This window comes from Dromiciops gliroides, chromosome 2 (assembly GCF_019393635.1).
Source record: "Dromiciops gliroides isolate mDroGli1 chromosome 2, mDroGli1.pri, whole genome shotgun sequence".
In the NCBI taxonomy this organism is placed as follows: Eukaryota; Metazoa; Chordata; class Mammalia; order Microbiotheria; family Microbiotheriidae; genus Dromiciops; species Dromiciops gliroides.
The window spans coordinates 650,260,099-650,280,933 of record NC_057862.1 but is presented as its reverse complement, the minus strand read 5'-3'; the positions used below and the strand labels follow the sequence as shown (position 1 = coordinate 650,280,933).

The following is a 20,835-nucleotide window of genomic DNA, read 5'->3' as shown; positions in this document are numbered from 1 at the left end:
TTACCAGGAACACAGAATCACCTCCTTGAGAGTCTTGCGGAGCTCTTGGCTGCGGAAGGCATAGATGAGAGGGTCAATGATTGAGTTACAGATGATGAGGGTGAGAAAGAGGTTGAAATTCTGGAAGTAGCAGCTGCATGTGGGATGTTTGGGACAGAGGACAAGAAGCGTGAGATGCAGGAAAAAGGGGGCCCAGCAGAGGAAGAAGATACCCAGCAGGATTGTGAGGGTGACAGCCCCCTTGAGGATTGACAGCTGGTGGATGGTGTATCTCTTGTGTAGTCGGGCAATCCTCCTGGCATGTTGGCACGCCTGGATGAACATGTGGATGTAGAGGACCACCATGAGCCCCAACATGGACAAGAAGAAGCCAATGAGACAGAGCAGGACTGCAACATGGTTGTAATAGGAGATGAAGAGGGTACCAGAGAGGGCACTGGACACCCAGATGCCAGCGAGGGCTCCCTGAGCTCGACAAGGGGTGACGATGCTGTGGTAGCGCAGGGCGTAGAAGATACTGATGTAGCGGTCGATAGCGATGGCTCCTAGGAAGGAAATTGAGGACATCATGGAACCACAGATCAACACATCAATAACATTGTCCAGCTGTTGCACTGTAGGCGCCTGGATCACCAGCACCCCTTTCTCCAGCAGTAGCACCACCAAGGTCTCCAGTAGGTTGCTGACACTCACCAGAAGGTCTGATAGAGCCAGGCAACAGACAAAATAGTACATGGGTGAATGCAGGTTGCGGTTCTTGATGATGGCTACCACAACCATCACATTTTCTACCAGGCTCAGTAGCCCCAGGGTCAAGAACAGCTCATCCGGAATGAAGAGCCCCTGGCACAGTATATCTGTCTGGTTGGTGGGGACAACTTGGTGAAGGGTATCTGGGGATGTGGAGTTCAGAGAGTTAAACAATCTCTTCTGTTGACCTGGCATCGGCATAGTTCCGGGTTAAGAGCAGAAAGCTGTGAATGTGAAACCAGCAACATAGATGAACTGGAATTTTCAAATTCCTACCCTGGAGGGCTTTCTCAAAGTCCAACAGCTGCCCGTTGCTGTTTCAGTTCATTGTTCTCACCAGTTAGTGCCCAGAGGAATCCCCAATGTTTCTCCCCCCCCACACCTCCAGCCCTTTGGTCTCAGACAAAAATCACAGCCACCAAATCCACCCCATACTCCTTATTTCTCTAACCTGTCAAAGGACATCCTACTGATTCCATTAGCACAACAGAGGCTTCGATAACCCATGCCACGTCCAATGTTGTCTAATCATCCTTTCTCTACTGTTTGACTCCAGGATCCAGAGAGTCTCAAATTTCCTGCCTGAACAAACCCAAATTCTCAATCTATCCACTTCTCTCTTCTGTCTGCCCCCACGGGCTGTTCTGTTCCACAGGAACGGAATTTTCTTTCTTTCTTTTTCCTCTTGGCTTTTTCATCTCTTTTCCTTAGTTGGATGAAGTGAGTGAGCCAATAGGACATGAGGTCCACGCATCCACACTTTCTGCATCACCTCGGAAGTCCAGCCACAGCCCTCTGTTTTGGTCCAAAGAAATGGATCAGGAGCCAATGTCCTAGTGGAGAATGAAGGCTCTCTCCCCCTTCCTTTAAAGACAGTCTGTGCAGCACCTCCTTCAAAGGAGGCTGATTGACCACATGATAGCAGCTCATGCTGGGAATGCCCAGCACAGCTGAATGATTAGTTATGAAACTTGTTAGAGCTGAGGAAGTTCAAGACCTTATATAAATGTCCCGTAGGTGCTGCCTGCCAGATTCAAGTAGCTGACGCTGAAACCAGGGATACCCTTACTTGGCACCAGGGGCTCCAAACCCAAAGAAGCAGTGCTTGAGCGGGCTGAATTTGGATAACTGGGTTGTTATAGGAAGACAGGCTTCAGATCAAAATTAGGAAGATCTTTCCAACAGGGAGAACTGCCTACAAATTCAATTGGGTTACCTTGTTTGTTAGAGTAAGTTTCCCAGAACTAGAAGTATTAAGGCAGAGGCTGGGTGACTTCCCTGTCGGGTATGCTGTAGAGGGGATTCCTGCATCGAGTCCTGGTTTGGAACAAATTGCTTCCAAAGACCTTCCCAATGTATGGAGACTTTCTCTTCATACTCTGTTTCCATACATGCATTTAATGAAGCAGCAGTGGTACAGAGGTTAGAAAGAATTGTAAAGTCCCAGTCCCTTATTCAAACAATTGGTCTGCCCCTCTTTCCCAACCAGGAAAGCTCTATTCATTTATCTCAGATCTCTAGTCCAAAATCTTTGAGAGTCCAACACTAGGCCAAAATGAAAAGGTAGCAGCCATCCTCATTTGCAAATTGAAATGGTGTATACCACTGAAACAATAATAAGTCCAAGAATGCAACGCATCTAAAGGACTGCTTGCAGATGAAAACAAGAGTCCCTTCTGGCTGGGTTTGCTTGGGGACTGTCAGCCATGCCCATTGTACCATTTGGTGGTGGTAGTGGTGTGGTGGTGGGTAGCACTTTTTTATTTTTATTTTTTGCACTTTTTTCTTATTAAAAATGTTTTATTGTTCTCAGACACTTGACACTAGCTGTGTGACCCTGGGCAAGTCACTTAACCCCCATTGCCCCGCAAAAAAAAAAAAAAGTTTTATTGTTGGTCTTTTCTTTTAACACTGTCACTTCCCAGTGATTCCACCCCACCCATGCCCCTCTAGACAATAGTATCCTCTCTTATAACAAATAAATCTAATCTAGCAAAATAAATCAATGCCCTGGTCAAGTCTGAAAACCCATGCCTCATTCTATACCTCTCCTTGTTGCCTCTGAGATAGGAGGCATGCTTCATCTTGCTTTGAAGACACAGTGGGATATGGCATTAGTCACTGAAATCTTTTCAGTGTTGTTTTCCTTTGCATTGTGAGGGTCACATTATGTAAAATGTTCTGGCTTTGCTTACCTCATTCTGCATCTATTCATTCAAATCTTCCTAGGAGTCTCTGAAGCTCTTTGCCATTTTTTATAATCTGATTATATTCCATTCCATTCATATACCACCATTTGTTTACAAGAGTTAGGCACTTAATATTCCTTCCAGGTCTTTGCTGTTTTATACAGGGTGGGCCAAAAGTCACGATGCTTTTAATAAGTTTTTGAAAATTATTTTCAAATAATTTATCCCATTTACAAGATTTGAGTTTTCACACATGATGGAAATTAATTTCATATATATTGTATATGATGCTATGGTACTATAAATTAAAAACAAAAAATAAAGGAGTTATTAAATACTGAATCCCCTTCATGACCTTTGGCCCATCCTGTATATGAGACCTTCTTGGGGGAATCTTTTTAATTAATTAATTTTTTTGCAGAGCAATGAGGCTTAAGTGACTTGCCCAGGGTCACACAGCTAGTAAGTGTCAAGTGTCTGAGGTCAAATTTGAACTCAGGTCCTCCTGAATCCAGGGCTGGTGCTTTATCCACTGTGCCACCTAGCTGCCCCTGGGAATATTCTTAATAGTTCTATTGCTGGGTTAAAGATTGTATATAGTTTAGTGACTTTTCTCATAGAATTCCAAATTGTCTTCTGGAAGAGCTTTACCAACAATGTATTAACATACCTGTCTTCCTAAAGCCCCTCCAATACTGACCGCTTTGTCATTTTTGCCAATCTGTTGGATGTGAGGTGGGAGCTCAGAGTTGTTTTAATTTGCATTTCTATTATCATTAGTGATTTGGGGCATTGTATGACAAAACTTTTGGACTCTCACTCCTCAACCCAAAGCCAGGGTTTATTTGGGATGAAGCTGGGCAGCAGCTCTATTCGTTCATTTCCACTGGCCAACAAGACCACACTGGCCCCAGGGAAAGAGTCACATCAAACCTAGACTTCTCGGCGCCAGCACTGGTTAGCCAGAGAGCTGAGCATGTTACACTGAAATGCATTCATGGCAGAGCAGAGAGCGCCCACAGGGAGGGTAGTGTGATGACAGGGAATTACCCTTACCACGATGTCGATGGCTACAAATAGCACGGATTTGGATACTGTCTTTCTTCCAAAGAGCTCAAAGCATTTTCACATCTATAATTACATAGATTCTCACAGGGGAAGGGGTGATTAGCCTCATTTTGCAGACAGGGAAACTGAGGCAAAGATAAAGTGGCTTGCTCCAAGTCATATAAGCCAGAGGTACAACTGGCACTAGAGCATCAATGAGTCCCAATCTTTTCTAATCTATGACACACCTAGGAAAAACATCAGACCATCCCGTGGAAATAGCCCCTTCAGCCATTTTAGCCGTCCCAGTCGCCTAGGCAGCTAGCAAGTAATTTAACCTCTGTCTGCCTGATTCCTCCATTGTAAAATGGGGATCATGATAGCATCTCCCTCCCATAGCTGTTGTGAGGATCAAATGAAGTATTTGTAAAGGGCTTTGTACAATGCCTGTCATACAGGAGGTGCATGCTTATTCCTTTCCCCATCTGCAAAATTAAAAGATCTTTCAATTCTAAGTCCTATCATCCACTTTCTTAACCATCTTCCTTTCTGGTTAAAAAAAAAGAAAATTAAATTGTTAAGGGGGAGTGAAAGAACCCAGAGCATCATGACATACCAATGTTATTTTCCTAATATCCCAAGCATGCAGGTGCCCTGGCTGGGTAAAAGGGGTCCTCACCATGGCCAGGCACTCAGGGGCTTATGGAATATCAAGTTAATTGTTGCTTGGGCAAATGACTTCAACTCTCTGGGCCTGAGGTTCCACAACTGAAAATAAGGGTGAGGGGATAGGGACAAGTGGTCAAGGTAAACTTTGAGATCTCTTAGCTCTTTTCTGACTTCTACAGCCATGCTGGCATCAGTACCATTGGAAGCTGAGTCCCCTAAGTTGGACAATCCCTCGTTGGGTTTGTCACTTTATCCTTGGCAATATGGAGCCCAGTACATCTCTAAAGGTCTAAGCAGCCCTGTAACAACTCCTACCATTCTTTGTCTTTGGGCTGTGATGCAGAGTCAGGACCAATGGGCTCCACTCCCCTTCAGCTTTCCTGTCTCTGATCACGGCAGAAAGGAGCTGTCCCTGTGCTAAGGAGTTTCAGTGATATTTTCAGCCCATAAATGAGGCCTTTGACATCGATGCTCCCCACCCACCAAGGCACACGGACTTCAAAGAGCGTGAGAATGGGACAACCTTTGGCAGAAAGCTGACCGCAGCTTCTTCCTGGCGAGGCCCTGGCCAGTGGGCAACTAAAACAGGCTAATCTTTCCTCAGGGCACCCACATTACTCTAGCTCTCATTAGGATAAATATGGCCACTTGGCTAGGGCTGTTGAAGGTCATGGGCACAGGACTAACCCCATTGTCATCAGGACATATCTAACTGGAATTCACAGATAATTGCAAACCAATACTTCAACTTTCTCCCCAAGTCTTTTCACAGAGGTACTGATAGATCTGAGTTTTATCAACTTTTGCTCTGGCCCCCATCATTAACAATGCACTCCTTCAGTGGAATTCTTGTTTGTTTGGTTGGTTTTTAGGGCAATGGGGGTTAAGTGACTTGCCCAGGGTCACACAGCTAGTAAGTGTCAAGTGTCTGAGGCCAGATTTGAGCTCAGGTACTCCTGAATCCAGGGCCAGGGCTCTATCCACTGCACCACCGAGCTGCCCTCCCTCAGTGGAATTCTAAGTAGTGAAATAACCAGAAAAGGAACTTGTATAATCTACTCAATGGACTGTTTCTAATACTCTAGCAGATATAGATGTGGGCATTCCTTCTCTAACTGTGCTTGGTTAACCTCTAAGACTCGCATCCATGTTTTCCTTTAAATTCACCTGGTGAATTCACCATTCAACTTGCTGAGACCCTTCTTCAGGTTCCCCTGAAGTCCAGAACTATCAACAGAATACATGGGTAGTTAGTCCATTGCTTGTCTCTTATTCTTGCTACATGACTAGCCCATTTTTCTTCCCAAATTGTCTATTTTTCTGATGATACACTTCAGATCACTTCTAATAGTTCATTTCTTATGTGTTGCTCACCATGAATGAATGAACGCAAAAACATTTCTTATAAGCACTATTATTTTGAGCACTGTGCTAAGCACTGGAGAATACAAATATATATTAATAAAAATGGGGAGTCCTTGTCCTCAAGGAACTTACATTCTAAAAGGGAAAGACAATACGTATAGGGGAGTGGTGGCCAGAGAAAAGACTTTGGTCACAGGGCAGTCAGGTTGGGGGGGCAATGGGGGTTAAGTGACTTGCCCAGGGTCACACAGCTAGTAAGTGTCAAGTATCTTGAGGCCACATTTGAACTCAGGTACTCCTGACTCCAGGGCCGGTGCTCTATCCATTGTTAAGGGTTAAAATTCTAGCTAGTCTGTCTAAAATATCTAATGAGTGGTCGCCAATAAATTATAAGCTTTAGCAAGAGTTAGGTTTTTAAGCATTTATTAAGGAGAATAAGAATTTGGTAAAGAGAGAGAGAAAGGCCTAGATTCCTATCTATTAAAGGGAGAGCACATTTCTAGCTCCCTTCTCCGCCAGCGTCCTCAGGAAAAAGCCCCAGAGTCAGCGCCAGTCTCTTCCTTCCTCCTCCCACTAGTCCGCGTCACTTCCTCCCGCCAAAGAAAAGGCTCCTGGTCTTGCCCTCAAAGACCTTCGCTTCATGGGCAGAACTCTTCTACAGTAAGTATCCAGCAGGTGGCATCATTCCAATCGTTACACCATTGTGCCACCTAGCTGCTCCTAACATATCCTTTTGATAAACAAAGGTAGTATTGACTTGGTTCTTGTGCCTGAAGGTGGGAGGGGAGGGGAGGGGAGGGAAGGTGGCCCAAGTTGACAGCTCGATGAGATGTGAAGCATGGTCTGTGTGGTCTGGGGCCAGTTAGAAGATAGTGGGTTAGGTGAGTTTGCCCTCCATCAATCACCGAGATGGTTCAGGCCCAGGGTTGGGAGTTCCAAAGCTGAAGTGGATTAACTGCCTCTGGGGCTCGGATTCTGGAGGCCCACTTTGGAGAGTGAAGATCCAGGTGGGGAGAAGCAGAGAAGTGGCTACAGGGCAGGCAGCTCCCCTGTCTCTCTGGTGACTTTTTAGCGACTCCCGATTTCACTTCTTCTGAGACAATAGCATTCTCTCTGACTGGCAGCACCACATCACCAGAATATTGGTGGGGTTGGCCAGGCACTAGTCTTAACAAGAGCCCATGGAAGTTTTAATCATGGTCCTAATTCACTCTTTGGTTCCTTCACCAAACCACACTTACCAGGCCTTATTACCCCTCTGCTGGGAGGTGTGACAGTAACCTACCTCCACTTGGAATAACAGAGTAAGCCTGGGACATCGTGCCCCTCGTTTCTGTGTACGTAGGATACACCACTCTTATGAGGGGTAAAATATACTAAGAAAAAGACCCCGATTTTTCCAGCTCCATTAGTAGCATATTAAGGTTCTCCACTGGTGTCAGGTTATGCTCGACTTTGTCTACCCTTCCCCCACCCCTCCTGGAATCTGACAAGGAATCTATTTCCATCTTGCTGCTGCTGTCTGGGCCATAGGTTACAATGGCAAACAATCAAAGAGCATTTATTAAATGGCTTACTACACCTCAGGAACTGTGCTAAGCCCTGAGGATACAAAGAAAGAAAAGAACAGGACTGACCCTTAGGAACTTACATTTTGACCAGTTAAATTCATTCTGCGCTTTGGCTTCTGGAGTAGTGGAAAGAGTATTATCCTGGAGATTAGGAGACCTGAGTCTGATTCCTGCCATGCCACTGACTGTGTGACCTTGGGCGAGTCCTTCCTTTTTCATGGAGAGCAGTTTTATTGTCTATAAAATAAGATGCACCAAATGACCTAAGTTTTTAAGGTCCCTTGTCCTTTTGTCAACCCAAAGGTCCCAAATAAAGTCACACTACTCAAAGCCCAAAAGAACCCCAAGCAGGAGCACTTTTTATTTTTTCCTCATTTTATTGTTATGAACTTTACAGAAATCAACAAACATGAACATTTCCTTATACAAAGAGGGGAGGGAAAAGGAATAAGCATTTACTAAGTGCCTCCTCTGCGCCAGGCACTGTGCTAAGCACTTTACAAATATTATCTCATTTGATCCTCACAACAACCCTGTGAGGTAGGTTCCAAACTGAGGCAGTTCGAGGTTACATGACTTGTCCAGGGTCACATAGCTAGTAAGTGTCTGAGGCTAAATTTGAACTCAGGTCTTACTGACTCCAGGCCCAGTGCTCTATCCACTTGTTACCTACTTGCCCCTAAGAAGAAAAAAAAAAAAGAGCACTGCATATCAAATCACAAATATCTTGTTTTTTAGATATTTGCAAGATTTGAGATATGTGCGAAGTGCTTTGTAATCCTTAAAATGCTACATAAATGTTAGCTATTTTATCATTATTTATTATTTTTAATTTAATACACTAGCTCCAATGCTGCCTTGCTTATGTGTCCCCTAATTAACTGCCTTCTACTCTTGTTTTAAAATTATTCACCAATGCACGTTTTTCTTTCTTTTTTAGTATCAAACTTGCCTAATTCTCCCCAAAACACATAAAAAATAAAAGCCCACAGGAAAACTCCTTGTGCCCAAAACCTGTTTGGAGAGGATTCAAGTTTAACAGCAAGATGGGTAGGAAGTGGATCCTATCCATCTCCCTCCACCAGTCACTAGTAGAGGCTAGAAATAAATGATTAGGCAGCATCCATCCTTTGAGTTGTAAGGATCAGTGCAGTGGTTTCTGGTTTAGGCAAGTCATGGAATCTCTCTAGGCCTCTGTTTGTAAGGTGAAGGAGCTGGAGACTTAAGTGATTTCTCAAGTCTCTTTTAGCTCAAACATCATGGGGTTTAAATTTAAGTAATAAAATATCATTCTGGATCTCCCAGTATCCCCCAAGCTAAACCCAAGACTTCTAAACAGAGAGTTTCTACATTCTTGGGAAAACTACTGGTGCCCATTTGGACCATATTTCCCACCCCACCCTCCCCTCTTTTTTTTTTTTTACCCCACCCCCCAACAGAAAAATTTTTATTCAAAAACAATGCTGCTTTGAATATTTTGGTGTGCACGGGATCTTTCCATTTTTGACCTCTCTGGAGGACATGCCCAACTGTGGGCTCCCTAGGTCAAAAGGGATGGGCATTGTGCTCACTGGGGCATAATTTCAAATGGCCTTGTAGAACGGTTGGACCAATTTCCAGCTCAGCCAACAGGGACCTGGCAGGCCTTTCTGCCGCCACTTCAATGTCTACTATTTCCATTCTTGGGTCACCTTTGCCTCTTTGTTCTGCAGGTTTCATTTTCAAGTGAATACCCAGGTGTGGCAGGAGGCCCTAAGTGTTTCCTTTCACTGATCTAGTAGGCCATGCAATGATGGGCTATGGGGATTTCAGTTTCTCTGCACTCCCACATTCCTCTAGGATCTTGCATGCTGGGATATCACTTTGGGATCATTCTTAAAGGCAGGCAGAAGAGTCCCCTCAAAGAGCAGGCTTGGAACTTACATTTTGATTTTGGACTGGTTTAACAAGCTACATTATTTTCTCTACATTTTTTCACCTCTAGTTCTTCACTGACTCTGCCCCTTCCAATGAATCAAAAGGTTACTGCAACTCAATTATTTTTTAGAGCCCTGGGTCCCACTACATCTCCCCTGATTTCCAATGACAGTCTAGTGTTCTCCTAAAACACTCAATAAATTGATTTTTTTTTAAAGGTTATTACCCATCTACCCAATTCTTTAATGGGATTGGAATATCACCAGCAAAAAATTTTGGATTTTTCCAGTGCCTCCCTAGTCAAACCAGCTTCTCTGGTTCTCTTCATGGAGTCAGTTTAAATGGAATTTATAGATTGCGCTTGAAAAGTCTCCAAAATAGAATTTCTCCCTCAATTATTCTCAAGGCCCAGGCCTATTAACCAGTCATATGAAGCTAGAAATACCAGTAGGGCTTTTTTTGATTAATTGCCAGAGCCCTTAGTCCTAAGAAAAGAACCAATCACAACAATCATCACAATTCAGAACATCTGTTGATCTTATCCATGTCAACATTGTCCCCACCAATGTGGCCTTAACAAATGGTCTTCATGAACTGCTGTGGCCAAGACTTAGTCCCTTAGTAGCCAGTCTTCTGGCCTCTTCTAACATAACTGGGTTAGGGCTCCTCTGACAGGAGAGAGAGAGCATCTCTGGCCTGTAGTGGAAGCCCTTTTTTCTTGGTAAGATCTGTGTGCCAGTGGAAGATCCTCTAGGACAATAGGACCACCTCCAAGTGGTGATGAAGTACAGAATGACTCTGGTGGAGGAATAATGCCAATACTTGAGCTACTTCAGCAGAACTATGATCTGATTTATGCAAATACACTGTCCTACACAATTTCCCACATGTAATTTGGGTTGTTGTCTTTTCCCAGTCAATTCCCAGAACCTATTCATTGTCCACGTGCGGCATCTGTTCAAGATGGATCAGCTAAATAGACTATTCAACTCTCTCTCTTAGACCAGACAATAGACACTTTCATCCATTTGGTTATTTTCTATGGGGCCTTAGTTAAGTCAAACATTTGAGATTTTGGATCACATTTAGGAGGCTCTGTACTTTGGGGGGGGGGGGGACGACGACTCACATCTATCAACCACTGGGTGCATCGACACATTTCTTATCTGGCCCAAATGAACTGCCTTCTCAGGCACTGAAAAATCCGACAGACATGATTTCTCATTATCTGTGATTTTTGAAAGACTGTGGACAGCGAGAAAGGTACCTCAGAATTGAAGATCAAATGTCTCCATTTTCAAAAGAGAAGAGAACGAAGTCTGCAAACTACAGGCCTGTAAATTCAACTGACTCTCACGAACTTCTAGAAAGTATTACTATTGTTGTTGTTAATAGCCATGACTTATAAATAAATAAAAAGCACTTATTAAGTGTTTACTATGTGCCAGGAACTTTGCTAAGTACAAAAGGCAATTCCAGCTCTCAAGAAGCTGACATTCTAGGGGGAGGGACAATTATTATACAGTGATAGCTGGGGAAAGGGTGTTATGGTCTGAGAAAAGCACAAATCACAAGAATGGCAATCGAGCAATGGAGCAGTCTAATAATACCTCCCTTTCTGGAGGCAATAGTAAGAGCAATTTGATGAGAGTTCTTATTTTATGGTGGTCAATGTCCTGCAGGTACATTTTCTCATTTGGTGTTGATGGGATGGTGAGGGAACATCTAGAAGCAGCACTATTCACTGAGAGCCAGTGTGGCTTCATCAAAGAACAAGCTGCAATAGCCAAGACTAACTTCCTTCACAAGTAAGGTCATTAAAACCGGAAGGTTGATGCTGTAATCTATTTTGCTGTGATTTAGCAAAGCATTTGACAAAGTGATCTTGTTATTCTTCTGGGAAAGACAGTAAATAATGATACTGTTAGAAGTATTTGGAATTGGTTGAATAGCTGAACCTGAAGAACTGTCATTACAGCTTGGAAGGAGTTGCCATAAGACACCTGTGTTTGGCCCTGTGCTGTTTAGCATCCTCATCACAGACTTGGAGAAAGGCATAGAAGGCATGACTAACCAATCTGCAGATGACACAAAGCTGAGAGGCAGAGGAAGAACAATGGAAAACAGTCAGGAGCCAGAGAGCTTTTGACAGACAACAACATTGGGCTGGAAAGAATAAAATTAAATCTAATAGAGATAAATGTAAAGTCTCAGAATTGGTTTTAAAAATCAAGGTGTCACAAAGGGCCATGACAACATGACTAGACTCAGTCTTTCTGAAAAAGATCTGTGATTTTGGTAGATCTCAAATCAATGTCAGTGAATAGTATGATGGGGCAGCCAAGAAAATGAAGGCAATCTTAGGCCTAAGGTGGGGGGTGGGGTGGGGGTGGGAACAAGAAGTGGTAGTCCTGCTGTACTCTGCCCTGATAAGGCTATAGTTCAGTTTAATTGGCAATGTGTGAGCCTGTGTGAGCCACTTGACCCGTCTGCCTCAGTTCCCAGTTTATAAAATGGGGATAAGAGCACCTACCTCACCTGGTGGTTGTGAGGTTCAAATGAGATTGTAGGTACATACATATAGTGCTTTGCAGGCTGTAAAGCACCATCTAAATGCTAGTTCTAATTCTTATCATCATTATTGTGGGCACCACAAGTTAGGAAGGGTGTCCCGGGGAGGTCAGCCAAGGGGAGGAAGGGTCTTGGGAGTTCATGACATGAGAACTAGCTAAAGGAACTAGAAAAAGCTAAGACTTCAGAGCTGTCTTGAAGTGTTTGAGGAGCTATCACACTGAGGAGGTGATTCGACTTATTCTACTTGACCCCCAAAGAAAGAACTGGAAGTTAATAGGCAGAAGTTGCCAATTCAGGCTTGATGTCAGGAAAAACTTGTCAATGACTGGAGCTGTCCACAAGCGACACATACTGCCTTGGGAAGGTGCGGGCTGGATCTCCCTGAAGGTCTTTGAGCAAAGGCTGGCTGACCATTTGTCAGGAACACTGCAGAGTCCATTCTTATTCAGCTACTGGTTGGACTAGTGGCTACTGAGCTCACTCCCAACACTACAATTCTGTGATCTTAACATATGTTCTGCAGACATCTTGTTGAAAGAGAGCCTTTGAAGAATGCATTTTGTTCTGCTAAATCAATTGCTTTTTTATACTCAACAAATACGGTGGAGTCCTTTATTCTCTCTCTCTTTTAGTCAAATGAGTGACCATAAAGACCTAAGTCTGAGGTAGACGACCATTTGGCAAAGTCTACCTGCTCTTGTCCATCTTCATCTGGAGAGGAGGATGTAGGCTCATGAGACTGTAATTACTGACAGCCTCTCCACTGTCCTTTAGGGAAAAACGATGCCCATGATTTCTTGCAATTTCTCAGCATCTCACATTCACAAATCTGTTTCCTAACAACTCTGTGCTGGGATTCTTAGTGCAAACATTATTGTTCTTATTTTACAGATGAGAAGACTGAGGCCAGAGAAGTGAGGTAAATCACAGGGGCAGAACCAGGACTTCTATCCTTCCCACTCCTCCCCTAAAACAAGTGGCTCCACTTCAAATGGGACAAAGCCAACGTCTGGCCGTGCTCAGGAACCCTGCTCTGCACGGCCCCGTGGAGGCCTCCTGACCTGGGTCTAGGCCATGCTGCTCAGAAAGGCCAGTGAGTGGGAGGCCATCTAAGAAACCCAGGGCACCATGCACCCCTAGCTCTGCTCCCTCCTTCCCTAACTCTCCTCCAGGTTTCTCTTGGGCACAGACTCCATACTGACCCTGTGTGGGCCATCATCCCAAAGAGTAGTTTATGAAGGAAAAAGAAAGAATCAACGGATGAATGGGCCTCAGGCCCTAGCAATCTCTGCTTTGCCTGCTTCTGGACTGTACTTTGAGAACACTTCAGAGAACTCTGATGCTGAGCTCTTCCAAATTGTAGAAGAAAGAGGCAAATGACTTTATAAATTAAGCACTTACTTTTTTACTTTAGGGAACTATTAAATTTCAACCGAAAAAAATCATGAACATAATTATACAGCATATCACTGGGATTCTGGATGCTCTATCTTAGTCCCAGTCTTCGTCTTCGTCCTCGTCCTCATCTCCATTCCCATTAGGGTTATCTTCTGTTGGAGGGTCCTGGAACTGGATGTTGGCCAGGAGGTCTCGCATGGCCGCCATCAGCCTGTTCAAGCCCTGGTCAAGGTCCTCCTCTGCACCAACTGGGTCGACTTCATCCGGTGTATCTTCTCCCTGACAGAAAAAGAGGCGTGAGGCTGAAGAGGAAACTGCTGGACGTGCTCGACTCTGTTGTGTATGAGCTGTGCACACTATTTCCACTGCTGGTGCTATGAGGACAGACTCAAACGGTTTCCATTATAGACCAGCCACACACACCAAAACAGAAGGATTTTACTCTGAAGGAAAAAAAAGCCTCTCCCCGGAAATGGCACTTCTTTTCTAACCTCTAAGGAAGGATACAGGCAGGAGGGTTCAAAAAATAACCTATAAAATCAAATACAATTAAAAAAAAATTCTAAGAAGTACAAGTCTGTTCTTAAGCTATCTGCAATTACAAACCACAATACTGGGTGAATTCAAAGTGAATCCAAAGCTTCCAAGACAACTTTCCCTAGTAGCATTTACTAAATAGAAAGGCTCTCTGCTGCACTATTCTAATCGAACATTGAGAGAGACTGCTAACAACAACAACAACAACAACAAAGAGTGACTGCTCATAGCACTCTTATTCTGATCCAAATACTTCAGGCTTCTGTGTCTTTCTTCTGAATTGGGATGTAAGCCCCTTGAAGGTAAGGGTTACAACTCGAGCCACCATTCCGTTATATAAACACGGAACTCTTTTGTGGCTGCTCTGTGGTCAGGATGCTGCGCTAGTTACTTGTTAGGGACATGAGGAGTTCGATTTTTTTACCAGCCACCACAGCACCCAGCACAAAGCTTCATCCCTAGCAGCTACACATCAATTACTGCTGTGCCGACTGAGTTTGGTCTGAGAAGAACAGAAACCAAGGATGTAACAGAAATGGTACCAAACTCATGTAACGTACCTGAAAGGTAAAATTTGGCAACAATGATCGAAAGAAGAGAGATAATGTGCTTTCATTGGAGTAACGGTTTGGCCTGAAAGAGAAAACCAGGACATGTCAGAAAGTCGCAGTATTTTCTTCTTCTAACTGTGCACCACGTGGATTTCAGTCTGTTAGCATAGCCTTGCAAATAATGATCTAAAAAATAATCCTACTCATGTAGGCAGTTTGCCCCAGCAGGGAAAAAGTCATAACCAATGGGTGGCATCAGAAGCACTGAGAAAAGCAGGAAAGGCAAAAGGAGCTCAGTGGAGTGAAGGCTGGGTTAGAAAGCAGCAGAATGGACTTTCTAATGAGTGAATGAGGGGGCTGAGTGCCCCCAGGATTTAAGGAGAATATAAGATACAGGTGTTCATATGACATAGATAGTAGGAGCAATGTTAGTTTCATTCTGGTGGAGACTTATGCACATCATCCCAAAGCACAAAAAATTCTGAGAGTAGGTGGAAGCTAAGCCGTACCGATGCTAAGCATAAAGGTTTTTCATTATTCGGTATTCTTTTTCTAAAAAGAGTACCTAATTTATAGCATTCAAAACATACAAAGTTGATAAAACATGCAACAAATTTGTGTTGCAAAGTCAGCAGCTTCAATATCCTAGCAACAACCAGGACCTATTGGCATAGCCTAGCCCTGCTGAAACCACATAAAAAATGCAAGAGGCCAGTGTTTCTCAAACTGCACAGTGCAAAAAGTTATAAAGGCAGACAAACACAGAATCAAGTGATGTATCTCGCAGTTTGTCAGTCCTGGGCTGATGTAGAAGGCCACTGGTTTAAAAAGATCTTGTAACCCCAAAGTTGGCTTCTGACTAGTCTAGAATCAATGCACTCAATTACACATGATGCAATCATCTATTGGGCTTTCTCATCACAGTACGTGTGATACATGGTCGGTGTTTATGTTTTTTACCATAAAATATTTTTGTACCAATTCCTGCTATGGATAAGTAGGTTGCAGCATGGTCTCCACCACAAACTAAGTTGCAAGGGCAGTACAAATGACACCATCAGAGAGATGTATGACTGGAATAGGAATGATTAGCCAGTTGCATTAACAAGAGAGGGATGAGGGATGCACAGCTAGCAGGCTGAATAAGTAACCAGGCAAAATGAAGGGACCCAGAGGAAAGCTTCCAGCATCCTGGGGGAGATCTCTAGAGGATTTACAAAAAGACATCAACAAGAGATACACAGGATAAGAAAATATAAATGGGCTTCAGCTGGAACCTTCAAAGGGAGAAGCCACATACTGCTGAGGCCACATATCCCTTCAACTCCTTAAGTAGCCATTAGGGGTAAAAAGAGAATTTAACAAAGAATTTGATGATGAACCCAATATCCCAAACCTAATACTAATGGCAAATCCCAATTACAGAAGCAACACCAGCCAATACACATTTATTAAGCACCTATACATGTACCATTTATTGTTCAGTTGTGTCCAACTCTCCGTGACCACATTTGGGCTTTTCTTGGCAGAGACACAGGACTGGTTTGCCATTTCCTTCTCCGGGTCATTTTATAGATGAGGAAACCGAGGCAAGCAGGGTAAAGTGATTTGCTCAGGGTTACACAGCTACTAAGTGTCAGAGGCTGGATTTGAACTCCCTGACTCCAGGACCAGCACTCTATCCACTTCACCACCTAGCGGCCCCACAAGAGCCAGTACCAGGCACTAAGGTAAAAGACAGTCCCTGCCTATGAGGAGTTCACAGTCTAATGAGGGAGACAACATGCAAACAAGCTAGAGACAGGACAAACTGGAGAGAATCAACAGAGGGAGGGGTTTGAGAAAAACTTCCTGTAGGAGGTAAGATTTTGATGAGGAAAGAGAACATTCCAGGCATGGGGAACAGTCAGAAAAAATGCCTGGAGGCAAGAGATGCAGGATCTAATTTGAGCAAGAGCAAGGAGGGCAGTGTCACTAGATGGCAGAGGATATCTAAGTTATACAGTATAGACACAAGAAGACTGGCAGTGTGTGTCTGCCGGTGGTAGTAAGGATTATAAAGAACTCTGACCAACAAATATTTTATATTTGATCCCGGAGGTTTGCCATGTGACCTGTGCTTTAGGAAAATCACCTTAGTGACTGAATGTTGGATGGACAGGTGTGAAGAGAGACAGCAGGCTGGCAGACCCACCAGTAGCCACTGCAATCATCTAGGGATGAGGTGATGGCAGTGGGGTGCCAGGCAGGTGGCAGTGTCCAAGGAGAGAAGGGAGCACGCTCAAGAGATGCTGCAAAAGTGAAACTGACAGTCCCTGGCAATGCAGAGGAAAAGAGGGATTAAAGACAATGAGCTGAGAATGACACCTGGGCTTCAAGCCTGGATGATGGGACGATGGTGACACCCTCGGCTGTAATAGGGAAGTCTGGAAGGAGGGAAGGCTTTGTGGGGAAAGATAATGAGTTCGGTTTTGGACCTGGTGAGTTTCAGATGCTTGATCTTGTCCAATTTGTTTTGTTTGTTTCTAGAGATTCTGACCCATCTTGTTTGGTGTACTCCTAAACTTAATCATTCCATGGTTCCAGCAAAATGACAAACATTTTACTGCTAAACACAGCATTATGAACATTAAATTCTCTAGTTTTGAAAGTAAAACTATGATTAGCTGAAATAAATCTAAAACATTTCTGGCTTACGCAAATAAAAGGGGAAAAACTGCTGTGAATCATTACATAAAATAAACCTTCAACATTGTTCTGAATTAGAAAACATTAAATAGCAAACCATTATAGCCTTCTCATTAAATAATATCTTTGTTAGATTCAGAACAAGTTATCAGAAAATTATTAAACAACCAAACAAACAGCCCTATCTAAATTGGTGCCACTAAGCATTAGGCATTTAAAAAGCAATACATTTTTGCAAATAAGTTTTAAGAGGAGAGTTCCCTGCTGCAAAAAACCTTGAGAACTGCTGGCCTAGACAATGAGGGGAGCACCGTTGTAGGGGGTGAACATGTGGAGCCCTGGAACAGATCTCTGTGGTCTGAGAGAGGGTGGGAGGGGAGAGAGCGCAAGACCCTCCCTGCCTGCCCCCACCCCAGTAAGAAAAGGGGCACACTGTGTGCTTCTGAGCCAGCAGTATAACATGGACCTACACCTCACCTTACCCTCTTCTGTGCTAAAATTGCAAAAAATGAAGCATTTCCAACTTCTTCTATTGGAAGATTTGAAGAGGAAAAAAGGTATCCCCTTCCAGTTGTTACTGCAATGTACCTACTACATTAAGTAAGGGATACCTGTGTTTGAATGTCTCCTGATAGATGAAATGTCTGTGTTAAGTAACATACAGTGAGAACCATAAGGGTAGGTGAGCCTCCAGAAACAGGAACCTGCAACTGGAGTAGGTGACAAATGGAGGAACACTGCTGGCCTAAGCAACTCAAAAAGGTGTTCATGAAGACCCTGGGAATGCAGTCTAGAAAGAGAATGTGTTATTCAGGGCACCAGCTGATCTCTGCCCAATCAGTTGCTCTTTTCTTGTCTTCATGTCACCTTAAAGCTTATCGAATGATTTATTTACCCATTTTTGTCATCTCTGGTGAGAATCAAAGCAGCAGCATGACAGCAATGTGAGCGAGAAGGCAAAGGCAAAGGGTGGAAAGGATACCTTCGTGGTCTGGTGTAGGAAGTGATGGAATCCAGGGGAGGCAGAGGGTCAAACCCCATCACAGGCTGGGATGTCACTTCCTTCAGAGAGGAACACAAAAACAAGATACCCAGGAAGGCTGTTAGTCCACCTCAGCTGGGCTTCATGACGGAGCATTTCCAATAGGACATCAAATTCAGAGCAAAGCCAACCACTAACTCCTGGATTCCCTCGAAATTAGGCAGCTTCAGCCTCAGCTCCCTGCAAGGCTTGGGGTTGGGAGCTCATGTGCTAAGAAAGTGGGATACAATAGGCCTTGCCTTCAACTCCACTGATCTAACAACTTGCCATTCCTACTTTTTCTCCCGAATGCATGGACTGCCAAGCCATGGGTTTGTGTCTGTGTACATTACAGTTAAAAATCGTCATGGGTCATTTTCAAGATGGTTCAGGCACACTGGCCTCACCTCCCTTTCACAGATGTGCTCCAGAGCAGCTGAGGGACTTGGCCAGGATTGTCACTCCAGCCCTCCTGATTCCAAGTCTAGTAGTCTATTCCCTGGTCCCACATGGCCTCTCCTACAGCAAGCCAGTCTTACACTATCTGCTATATTGTGGTGAGTCCTGCTGGCTGCTGCTCAATCCCAAGAGAAGGAAGAAGTAGAATCCTTTAAGGACTTAGTGATTAAAAAGACACTGAGTGGAGTGGAGTGGAGGAGCCATTCAGAGGGAGGGAGAAGTTGGCTAAGCCGTGCATGTGACACTGTATATACACACAATGCCTTCTTTTTAAGCTGGTGAGGCTCCTTACCAGAGGCAGGGCTGCGGTGGCCTCCTTCATCTCAGAAAGGATCACATGGCGATAGATATTTCTGGGGGCGCTCTGGTACCGGACCTTCCGCCTAAGAAAGTTGGGAGAAGGGAATAAAATAGAGACCAACAAATGAACGAATACATTCTGCAGCATTTTAGCAAGCTGAACTCTGGAGAAGACAATGTTCTTCTGCTCAATGGCTTAAGCTTCAGACGCATACTTGCTCAGAGGCATCAAGACAATCCCATGACAGCAGCCTGGTATTTGTCCAAGCATAGAATTAATCATCAAAACAAAATGAGCACTTAAGTACCCATAAATATACTTGTCCTTTGGCCAATACATAATTCCACCAAGGTCTTGCTGGGGGGTGGGGGAGGTGTATACTTGGTAGATACATCTGCTTCAGGGAAGCAGTTCAGTACATTTTCCTGGCAGTGGTGATGTTTGCTATGATACTAGCAAGCAGGCTCCCTCTGAGACAATCTGTACAACCCTGCAGATCCTAATGTTGCAATTCTTCTATCACACACAACATACATTCATAAAGGATTACTGTGCCACCACCTGTAGTGCAGGGCCAAACATTTGTCTAATGATTCAAAACTAGCAGTGATTTCTTCTTTCAACTTGTAATGATGATCTAAGAAAGATCCAGCAAGGAAATGTCCCCCCAGATCTCAAAAAACATTTTGTTTAGCATCAATTTCATGCACTTATCATGCAATGTTCTGAATTAGTTACTTGTTAAATACAAAGGTGTGTATGTGTGTGTGCGCGTACACACACACACACACACACACACACACACACACACACACACACACACACACACACCATCCTCCTAGATTGTAAATTCCACAAGGGGAGGGATAGTACCTAATATAAACTTTGCTTTTCCTCTAGTGCATTTAGGGCAATACTCTACATACAGTAAATGCAGAGGCAACTTTTCTTAAGTCATTTGGCACAAATCCATAGATTTAATGCGGTTTTCACCTGGTGCAGAAAACAAAGCAGTGGGTATTTATAAAAGAAGGTAGAAAGAAAGAGAAAGATGCCTGGAGTTTATCTTATCACTTATCACACAAGTTCTCAAGGAGTAGGGATAAGTTTAAATGTCCATTTCAGGAGGCCCCACATTAACAGATAAGAAACAATTCTACAAAATAGTTTCCTTTTTGATTGCCAATATGAGCAGCAACAGCCGGGCACAGAATGACTGACCTTCTTTCAGATTCCTCCACTATGGGTTCACCAGCATCTACTGTGTGCAGCACTTCTCTGACGTTTGTTTCTAGCCAAGCCATGATGGTAGGATCCTTCCAGAAAGAGTATGTCCTCCCAATGTATAGGGCAACCAGCTGGGTCAAGGCAGGAGGTTGGCTATAGTAAAGAGACCATCCTGTAAATTAATCCATTATGGAGTCAGATCCTGGAAAATGCCCTCTAGTCCTTATTCACACCCAAAGGCTTACGCCATGATATTAGTAAAAGGTGCTGTTCAGTGTGTGAGCTACAATGGCCCTGACTAGTCTGAGGCAACAATGTCTCCAAGGGCTCACACAACAAAATAGGTTTTTAGTAAGTTCCCTAGTATGTTAGAAGAGAAGGGATGCAAGGAACTGAAACAAATGGCTCTTGTTCTTTTTAATCAAAGAGAAGTAGAGTAAGCATTTTATGATTTCCCATTTATTTGCAGGAGGAATCTTCACAAATACATTAGAAATCATTCATTGTCTGAAGACTAACAACTCCTTTGTGAGTTTAGAAGAATGTAGTAATAGATTTTGTGGACACCATC

General features: G+C 43.7%; 2 protein-coding genes across 2 annotated transcripts in view; both read right to left on the bottom strand.

The window, feature by feature from the left end:
* Nucleotides 1-951, bottom strand: MC1R (melanocortin 1 receptor). The gene has a single exon (XM_043985011.1). It carries the CDS (start codon nt 949-951, stop codon nt 1-3), a length of 951 nt encoding a protein of 316 aa, XP_043840946.1.
* A 12,512-nt stretch (nt 952-13,463) lies between these two features.
* TCF25 (transcription factor 25) overlaps nt 13,464-20,835 on the bottom strand; it is a 38,218-nt gene continuing 30,846 nt past the window's right edge. Inside the window, exons 14-18 of the mRNA XM_043990295.1 lie at nt 20,259-20,417; nt 19,029-19,119; nt 18,239-18,318; nt 14,578-14,650; nt 13,464-13,759 (exon numbers count right to left, since the gene is read on the bottom strand). Coding sequence (XP_043846230.1) covers nt 13,574-13,759; nt 14,578-14,650; nt 18,239-18,318; nt 19,029-19,119; nt 20,259-20,417 — 589 coding nt within the window. The 3' untranslated portion in view covers nt 13,464-13,573. The remainder of the gene's footprint in view (nt 13,760-14,577; nt 14,651-18,238; nt 18,319-19,028; nt 19,120-20,258; nt 20,418-20,835) is intronic.